Source organism: Anabrus simplex, chromosome 4 (genome assembly GCF_040414725.1).
Source record: "Anabrus simplex isolate iqAnaSimp1 chromosome 4, ASM4041472v1, whole genome shotgun sequence".
Classification (NCBI taxonomy): Eukaryota; Metazoa; Arthropoda; class Insecta; order Orthoptera; family Tettigoniidae; genus Anabrus; species Anabrus simplex.
Window position 1 is genome coordinate 114737344 of NC_090268.1, and position 10779 is coordinate 114748122.

The 10779-nt window shown below is 36.0% G+C and overlaps 1 protein-coding gene across 1 annotated transcript in view; it reads left to right on the forward strand.

The window, feature by feature from the left end:
- The window catches only part of LOC136871673 (solute carrier family 35 member F5), a 138634-nt gene extending 129299 nt beyond the window's left edge, over positions 1 to 9335 (forward strand). Inside the window, exon 10 of the mRNA XM_067145169.2 lies at positions 5872 to 9335. Coding sequence (XP_067001270.1) covers positions 5872 to 5941 — 70 coding nt within the window. The 3' untranslated portion in view covers positions 5942 to 9335. The remainder of the gene's footprint in view (positions 1 to 5871) is intronic.
- Positions 9336 to 10779: the final 1444 nt, after the last annotated feature.

Sequence of the window (10779 nt, forward strand, 5' to 3'; positions counted from 1 at the left end):
GCAGGTGGGGAGTGTTGCAGAGTTGCCACCTCTTTCACCCGCATCTTCTGTTGGCACATCACGCAGGTATTTGAATCTTTGTCTGGGTGCAGTAATTGAGCACTCTCCACTTCTACCTATCCACTTCAGTGTGTTGTCACTCCAAACCTCGTCCCTCCAGGTCTTGTTGCATCCAGTTGAGCCATCCCTTCCTTGGCTGAACCTTTGGTCTCTTCCGTGCAGTTTCTTTCTCCAACCATATTCTGGCTGTTCTTTGTCGATCAATTCTCTTGAAATACTGTACCATCTTTACTGGACTTTGACACAAATTTATGCCAGGAGCCTACGACCTCAATGTTTGGCCCCTTTAAATAGCAATAACAGGTGTATGCCTCATAGCTTAAGATAAGGTTAAACATAAATTTGAAAAAAAATGTAATTATCCGCATACTGTATAGTATACAACGAACTTGTCTTAAATTTTGAAATAGAAAGCTTGGAACTGAAGAGATAAAAGAATGACATGAAGTTTCTGTACAAAACTGTAAATTCTATAATATTGACAACCCTGACTTTTTATGCCTCTTGAGCTTTCACTCAAGGAAAACTAGTAGAAAAAGCCAGCTGTACTTCAAGCTGGCTCAGTCAACTAGAAAATGAAACTCAGGAATGTAAGGAATTTCAAGTTACCCAATTGCAACAGTCAAGTTTTAGGGAGGAAGGGGGTCTGAGATTGCTCTTGGTAAACTGTCAGAGTGTAGTAGCTTAAATAAACAATTAAAATTCGGTACATTGATTAAATCTTATGAGACTGATGTGGTGATAGGAGTGGAATCATGGTTGAGAGAAAGGGTGGGTAATAGAGAAGTATTTCCAGAAGGGTATACAGTCTATCGTAGAGACCGAGGAGATAAAATGGGAGGAGGGGTGTTTATTCTGGTGATGGAAACTTATTGTTCACATGAATGGTTTGCCGATGAAAGGGATGAAATATTAGGGATAAAATTAGTTTGTGATAATATGAAGGAGGTGGGAATTATAGGAACATATAGGCCTGGAAGAGAGGAAAGAGACATGGAAATATTTGATAAAAGAATAGATTTTACTCATAAAAACAATAATGATGATATGGTAATAATTGGGGGAGATCTAAACTTGCCTGAAGTTGAACGGAATAGAGCTGCAAGTTATTTATTTATATCGTGTCAGAAGCATACATAAGTTTAAAATTAAAGATAAGGAAAAACATAAAGCATAATATAAATACTCCAATGGCGAAGAGCCACATTAAACTATGCGAGCCCAAAACCTTGCAACATCAAGTGCATTTGGCTTCGCTTTAACCAGGTCTTCTGTTGTGCAGCTGAATGGGCATGAACTGCATTGCAGCAAATGGGCTGTGGTCTGCTCTTCTCCACATACACACAAGGTACTGTCCACTTCGAAACCCCATTTCTTCTGGTTTACCCTGCACCGCGCAACACCAGAGCGCAGTCTGTTCAGTGCTCTCCAATTCACCCAATCTGTGACATGGCCAGGAGGAAGTTCCTCTTTTGGGGTCATCCATTGACTGATCCTCGTATGTTGACTCCTGACGCGCCATTCTTGAATTCTTGCTTGCTGCGCTGTTCCTGCAAGTGTTTCGGTTACTCTCAAGAAGCTTTTCCTAGACTTAAGCCGCTGGCGTGGTGGCTCATATCCAAACAAAGGGTGGGCTTCCGATGTCAACACCTTTCTCTTTTCTTTCTTGGCTGCCACTTCACGGCGAAGGTGTAGCTGCAAGTGAAGCCCATGAACAGAAACTGGCAAATAAGTTAATTTGGGGAGGAGGATATACACAAGTAGTACAAGAACCGACTCATCTCAATAACTTACTAGATATATTCTTGGTTAAACCATGGGAAATTGTTGATAAAACTGAGGTAATTGAAGGAATAGGTGACCGTAAGGCTGTAATAATGGATGTAGGACTGGTACCAAAAAGGCTTAATAAGAGGGTCACACTAGACAAGAAATTGTACAGAAAAACTAAAGTTGATGAATTTGGGACTTGCCTTAAATCACAATTCAGTTGTTGGATAAGTGAAGGGAGTAATGTGGATACACTTTGGGCTAAATTTAAAGGAGTCATTTGGGAAGGAGAGAAGAGATTTGTACCTGTTAAGAAGGGTAAAACGACCTCAGACCCTGTTTATTATACAAGAGAAATAAGAAAATTAAAAAGAAAATGTAGAATAGTAAACAGGAAAATCAAAGAGAGTAGGGGGAGTAGAGAAACTAGAAAACAGCTAATAAGGGAATTGAATAGAATGAAAAGGGAAGCAAAAGAGAATTATATGAATGGCATACTTCAAGAGGGTAATTACCACAAAGGGAAATGGAAAAAGCTGTATTCATATATCAGAAATCAAAAAGGAAAAGGAATCCAAATTCCAACAATGGTGGGAGAAGTGGATGAACACTATTTAACAGATACTGAGAAAGCAAACCTATTTAATAGGGAATTCAGAGATTCAGTAAAAGATTGTCAGGAGTTGGAAACCGAAACAGAAAGTAGAGAGGGAGAGACACAGAGGGAAACAAGAAGCTTCTCATTCACAAATGAAGATATTTTCAGAGAAATCCAACTGCTTCAGCAAGGAAAAGCAGCAGGAAGTGATCAAATTACTGGGGAGGTATTAAAGACAATGGGGTGGTACATAGTGCCTTATTTAAATTTTATCTTTGACTATGTCATAAATAATAGTGTAATACCAAAGGAATGGAAGGAATCTATAATAATACCCCTTTTTATAAAGGAAAGGGTGATAAAAGGAAACCAGAGAACTACAGACCAATCAGCCTGACCAGTATAGTTTGTAAAATACTGGAGAGTTTAATATCAAAGTACATCAGAGGGATATGTGATGATAAAAATTAGTTCATGAGGAGCCAGTATGGATTTAGAAAGAAATTTTCTTGTGAGGCACAACTGGTGGGATTTCAGCAGGACATATCAGATCAGTTGGATTCAGGAGGGCAGTTAGATTGCATACCCATAGATCTTTCCAAAACCTTTGATAGAGTGGAACATGGAATATTATTAAAGAAATTGGAGGGGATAGGATTGGACGTAAGCGTTACACGTTGGATAAAAACATTTCTAAATTCAAGGGTTCAGAAAGTCAAAGTGGGAAGTAGTATATCGCAGGAAGAGAAAGTTTGGAAGGGAATTGCACAGGGTAGTATAATTGGTCAGTTACTTTTCTTAATATATACAAATTGTTTAGGGAACAATATAACATCGAAAATAAGATTGTATGCAGATGACATAATTGTTTATAGGGAAATAAATAACATTGAGAATTGTTCAGAATTACAAAGGGACCTTGAGAGTATCCAACAATGGGTTGAAGAAAATAATGTGAAGGTTAATGGAGGCAAATCAACTGTTACAACATTTACAAACAGGAGTTTTAAAACTGAATTTGAATATACTTTGGATGAGGTAGTTATCCCAAAATGGCAAGTGCAAATACTTCGGTGTGAAATTTGAAAGTAATTTGCACTGGAAGGGTCATGTGGATGACATTGTTGGGAAAGCATACAGATCGTTACATGTCATAATGAGGCTACTTAAAGGATGCAACAGAGAATTAAAAGAGAAAAGTTACTTAAGTACGGTTCGTCCATTATTGGAATATGCAAACAGTTTGGGATCCTCGCCAAGAATAGAAAGAAATAGATAGTGTGCAGAGGAAAGCAGCAAGATTTGTAACAGGGGATTTCAGGAGAAAGAGTAATGTATCAGAAATATTAAAGGAACTTGAGTGGGAAACTTTAAGTAAGAGAAGGGAGAAAACTAGACTTACAGGATTATATCGAACCTATACATGAGAAGCAGCGTGGGGAGGTATCCGTGAGAGGCTTCAGTTGGAAAATAATTATGTCGGCAGGACTGACCACAAGTATAAAATTAGAAGGAATTTTAGCAGAAGCGATTGGGGTAAATATTCATTCATTGGGAAGGGCGTGAAGGAGTGGAACAGTTTACCAGGGGTAGTGTTTGATCCTTTTCCAAAATCTGTACAGATATTCAAGAAGAGAACAAACAGCAACAGAGAAAATAAATGAAGTGTTAGAGGGCATTCGACCAGTGCAGGTTGTTGTAAATAAAAAATGTGTGTTAATAAATTAACTCCATCCCCTGGTCTAAGGAGTTTGGACAGCCAAAGTAGGGGACTGCCTGTAGGGGTGAAGTACAGTGGGGACTTCGAGGGCCCTGGGACTGCTACGGTAGCTGTGAAGGCCCTTCAGGAACTCTGAAAAGTGGTGGCAAAAGGGGCTCTGGTTAAGACGCAGCAGATCGTTATGCTAGTTAGTTTCCCAAATTGGTAAAAAATAAATAAATAAGTGCAATGTAAATTTTAATCTTATACCAGTAGTATTATTTGAAGTAATTCCACATACTGTATATGAGTTGACTATATTTGTAAGTACAGGAGATATTATAAGTAGAATTTTGTAAACAATGTAAATTTATAAAGGATGAGCTGTGTATTTAATAGAAAAAATTGTTAGCGTAAATTGTATTCTAGGAAAATTTTCTTCTCTTGTTAATTTAAAATTTAGTGCTTGACAATAATGTATTTTAGTGTACCATTTGCCACCGATTTTGATTTGATTTGATTTGATTTGATTTGATTTGATTTGATTTGATTTGATTTGATTTGATTTGATTTGATTTGATTTGATTTGATTTGATTTGATTTGATTTGACATGCCCCACTTTAATGTGAGAACAAAATTAACGTAACATTTCAGAATAAAAAGTCAGAACAGCCGCTCACAAAAATTCCACACTGTACAGACTATGCAGTGTCTAGAACAGTGGAGTTCAGAAAAATATTTCTTTAGACTTCTGTATACCTCTAGACCTGTTTCTACAACAATTCACCATATCCGTGAAAACTCTCCAAATAACTTGTAATGCTGATTTGAACCACAAAATGTACTTCATACCTTCTACATTAAGCCCTGTCCATTAAATATAATCATAACTGTTAGAACTATAAGAAAATAATAGTTTAGATATGAAATGTACTTTTTTATTTTTTATTCTACTCTTTCTTGTAAAGATTAGATCAGATACAAAATATTGTTTCTTTCTCATTGTAAATATATTATTAGAGTAGTTTGGAGATTAGGTTATTAGACTGATTTGAAATATTGGAAAATAAACACATGTAAGCAATTGCCACTGTAATTGGGATTAGAAATCCTGTAGTGCACAATAAATAAATAAATAAATAAATAAACAAACTTCAGTCCTTAACTTTCATCATGAGAGACAAGGTGTGTTTCGGTTTTGAAGTGGAATTTCAAAGGCTCAGCTTGGAACAAGTTTCAGTTTCTTCTTCTATTTATTTAGTAAATTACAGTATGTAAGATACTGAGTGTAATTTTCATACAGTTTTATAATAATTCAATGTTTAAATTTACCCATATTTTTAAGGAGAAATTAGCACATAAATATTTGATGCTGTGTTAACAGGCTTCTTTATTTCTCATTTGATCCCAAAATATTTCTAACATCAAAAACATGTTCGTGATAAAATCATGAACAATTCTTTGCAGTGAAGAAGGCAGTATCTTCTCTTCCATACAATAAAATAATATTAAATAATAAAATTTAGACATGACTTTTATTAAAACATATTAGTTAGACACATTCATATTTACGTCACAGAAAGAAAACGGTATCAATAAAAGTAATTTTGGTAATATTTATGTGTCTATCCTAGCCATGATGCAGTCCATCTTACGCAGACTCACCTTGGAACAACAGACAGTTTTGTTATTATTTTGTAACATTCTTGTGTATTTAATGAAAATTTTCCTTCTTGATCACAGATTGCACGACTGTGAAGACGAACAGACTGAATCATTAATTGGCATCAACTCTGGAGATCATGAAGCATAAGTGATTACTTACTAACAAGACTGGAGAGAATGTGAAATGCAAAGTATTAAACCACTGCATGCCATCTGAACACTTCGCTGCAATGTGCTGTGTGTTTTGTTTATGAATATGTCCAAGAAGATGAATGTATTTTTAATCCTCACATGTCAATCATTCAAACTTGTAAAAGACTGTTGATATCAGTTATCGATAATTGTATCAACAATTGCACAGGTTGACTACTTTGCAGTATGCATACAACCAGAACAGCATAAAGTATTTTATAAAGAAAGTAATGACCTGTTGTCTTATTATTGCCATGTTAATGGTATATTTGATGATTTTTTTAAAAATGTGTTAGGTATGTTGAGTTTACGTTTATCATAAAGGGGTCCAAATGCACAAGAAAAGTGAAACTACTCTTACCTCAGTATTTTTTATTGTTGTGAGTTTTCATTGTCAGTGTTTTATTAATGTAAGGCTCTGTTTGGTAACTTCTAGTTTGTATTAGGTGTCAGGTGAGGACATAAGATACACCCTAAATCTCTAATCTATGATGGAGGGGACCAAACCATAAAGTCACTATTCTTAGGATGCTTCCCAACTTCTGCATCCTAAGGTAAAATTTCAAGTTATTTGAACTAAAATATGCATCCATAAGATGCCCATTTCCTTTACATCTCACCTCACCCATTAACTACTGTACTTCTCTCAGGTCTAATTTCAAAAGTTACGGTGCTTTACAAGGAAACCAGAAGTTGTGTACAAGTCGGTTCTGGACTGTCAGACTGGTTTGAGACAAAAAGGGGAGTACAACAAGGTAGTGCTTTGTCACCCCTATTATTTATAATTGTAATGGATACCATATTAGAGGCACTAAAAGAAAAGGGGCAACAAGACTTAAAAGCATTTGCATTTGCAGATGATATAGCAATTTGGGGTAACTCAAAGAAAGATGTAGAAGACAGACTGCAGGGATGGAGTCAGGAGTTTGAGAGATATGGATTAAACATCAACAAGGCTAAAACGGTGGTGTTGAAGGTACAGAAGGGTGACAATCAGCCAGAAATCATGCTAAATGGCATTAAGCTGGACAGTGTCATAGAATTTAAGTACTTGGGTGGTATAATGTCCAAGGATAACTTAGCTAAATATGTAGTAAACAGTCGAATCAGCAAAGCAATACATTTTTACCTCCCAAGTAAAACAGCTACTATGGGATAAACAAGTACCACTCAAAACCAAGATGACACTGTATAAATCATACTACACCCCTATCCTCACATACAGCCTGGAAACCGCTACATTAACAAGAAAGGACAACTCAAAACTCCAAACAGCAGAAATGAAGTTCCTATGTACAATGATCCAGAAGACGTAGGACTACAAGACTCCTTACTCCAGAAGATCCAAAAGGCAAGACTGAAGTGGTTTGGTCATGTGAAAAGAATGAGTGCCAACAGGTCTGCAAGAAAGGAGTATGAAAGAGAAATCAGGGGAAAGAGACCAGTGGGCAGACCTAGAGAAAAAGAAAGGACAACTCAAAGAAGAAGGATGTAGAGGAGAGAGGTCAGGATTGGGATCGGATTGTGAACGAAGAATGGTTCATGGACAGAACAAAATGGAAGGGGTTCGTATACCATACCTGGGAAACTGGAGTTGTTCAACAATGATGATGATGATGATGATGATGATGATGATGATGATGATGACTTCTCTCAACACGCTATCTTGAATATTGAGATTACCTTTCATGAACAATTTTTCTGTAGTTTCCCATTTTCATACCAGGCAAAGGCTGGGGCTGTACTTCAATTAAGGCCACAGCAACTACCTTCCCAATCCTAGCCCTTTCCCATCCCTTTGTCACCAAAAACCATTAATGAGTTATTTCGACATTAAACAAGTAGCAAAAATAATAATAATAATAATAATAATAATAATTTGAATCTTTTGTCCTTATTTGTCACTTTTTTTTTGTAAGTTATATGTCAAGTACTAACTTATCAAGTAAATGAAATAAGAGATTTTATGAGTGAATGTATTTGTACAAGGTTAGTAATTTTATTTTATAGGCAGTGCAACTTGCGAGTCCTTGTCTGTCATGAAATAATAGGTTTAGAAATTTGAAATATCATTAAAACTCATATAACATTATTCACATTTATGGTACTGAATCTTTCAGAATATGCTATAGCATTATGGTGCTTAAAGAGTATAGCCTGAAGCTTGAAATGTACAACATGTAAGAGATAAAGTATTTCACTGGATATTCCTAATACAAAGTGGTAGATGTTTTTTTTTTTTTTTTTTTACAGAAATATTTTTAACTCTCTTGAGATTTACATTTTAGACTAATTTGTGACAGAGTGGGAAATTCTCTACTGACCCATCACTTCTGTAACTTTCTACTGTAGCCATGCCTTGACAACTCACGATCCAGTGAATCATATTATAAACCTCAACACATGCTTAGTGAAATTGATTCTAGTCTTTCGTGTATAATGTACGTCCATTAATTCAACTTGTTTTGTCAAAGTCTGTTAGGTGAGTTTCAGTATTGTGGTGGTGATTATTGTTTGAAGAGGAAGTACAGTGAGGCAACCGTCCTCTACATAACATTAATCAGAGAGAAAAAAATGAAAGGGATCCGACACTTTGTAAAACTAATATTTCAGCTAAAGGAAGACAAGGGCCATGAAAGGCATGAAAATGAAAGTCTCCCTTGGCCTCGAGTGCTCTAATACTGTTGGGGTCGGACAAGAAATAAAGTTGACCAAGGGAGGTCGGATAGGATACATGAAAGTGAGGAGCCTGGCACAAGTAAGTGAAAGCAATGCCAGGACTCTGCTGAGGGCTCTGCGGTCGCCAACCCATACTCCCAAGTCAAGAGCCCCTGGGCCCCCTTTTAGTTGCCTCTCACAAGAGGCAGGGGATACAATGAGTGTTAATTCTACCACCCCTACCCACAGGGGGAAGTGTCAGCTTTGTATAATATCTTATTTATTGAGAAATAGGTAAAATATTTTTCACCATTAAAAGATATCAGGATTTCATCTTATGAATGTACCAGTTAAGCAGAGGGGGGTGCCTAGTCCTTATGAGAATCCCTTGAAGGCCACACTATGAAGCTGTCTCTTCATTCCATTTACTCTTGGAAGAGCTATTGAAGACAGGCTTGCAGTATATTAACTGATGATTACAGTGCCTACTAACTCTTCATTGAAGTAGTAGATCCATGCCCGTGTTTGTTAACCCTGTCCGCTCTTGTAATTGCTGACATATTTTTCTATTGCTAGAAGGTACACTGCTTTAATTTTCAAGAAGTACATAATGAACCAACATTTCAACAGTGTATGTCGATTAAAAATTGTTTTTATTTTTTCAATTGGTGCCTAATGATCTATTCATACAATTTACTTTATAATTAAGTCATCATTAATAATATAGGTTATATGTTTTTAAGGTTCTCTGTTACTCAGGCCCATAAGATGTGTGGTAATATCACCATTTATAAATAACTGTGTCTTGTTTAATGTAGATGTAAGTAGTATATCTAAGAAAATATAACTTGACATGGTATTAAGTAGACAGTTTTATTTTAAAATAGTCTCACATTTGGTATCACATCTGTTGTGAACCACTGTTCATCACATTACTGTTTTCTTTCAAGAATAATGTAATTTACTGTTTACTTAGCTAATACTTTGAGAAAGCTAATAATTTTTTCACTTATAGAACACAATTAATTTTGGCCCCCTGGTATTAGATGAATGGCATGCATGTTTATTAACTTGAATGAAGGGAGCAGTGTCCAAACTTTGTATACATCGTCCCATCGTCTTGCGTAAAAGAATATTTTCTTGTCATAATTTCTATTATGCCTTTGCTGGTGAGACCTGCTATTTACAGTGCTGCACTTCGTCTTCTGGTATATCAAATTTAGTTGCTTTCATTGACTTGTCTCAGTCTCAGCCTTGACTTAGACAATATGAAAGTAACTGAGGTAAGAGCAATGCTAGTAATGCCATTCCTTATGCAGCCACTCCCTGTTATGAATGGTGAAAAATTATCGCTCATAAGATCATTTAGTGCATGAATTTCAGTGGGCTTGGCAGACTGATACGTAATAGAAAATTCTGGCTCAGTGAGGAAAGCAGCGAGAAACTACCTCACTCGTTGTTTCCCCAGAATGCCTCTTCAATGACGCTTAGGCAGTCTGTGAGAACTGATGATATAGCTGTTGAGGATTAAACTAGCCTTTGGATTGAATACCCAACATATGTACATACATACATACATACATACATAAATACATACATACATGCATACATACATAAATGTATTGTATTTAATTAATCTCATAAACATGATTCAGTATTCTCCAGGTTGCATCTGGTGAAAACTAGTTGATAAAACTTGAGTTTACACTTGCCAAACATAAATTACTTTATTCCGAAAGATGAATATTATAAACCTTACCTCATATTACTTGTAGTAAAGTGATGTATTGCTAAAGCTAGGAACACACCAACTCTTCCCTAAAAACATACCAAATTTACTTGCATTATTTCCCTACTTTAAAAATATTTGTTTATCCTCAAAAATGGGGGGGGAGTGGAATCATACAAATTTAATTTTTAATCTAAAATACTGATGGTATTCCACAACTTTTTCAATATGGTCCCTCTCGCAATCGCTGACATTGAGATGTCCTCCTTCGAAAATAAAGGTTGGTCCTCTTCACGAATCTGGTTGCTTTAAACTGAGATTCTTGTACTACTTTTCTTTGCAGTCTCCAGTGCCTTTAACTATAGCATTTCATGTGAAACTGGATAGCTGTCATTTCTTAACCCATT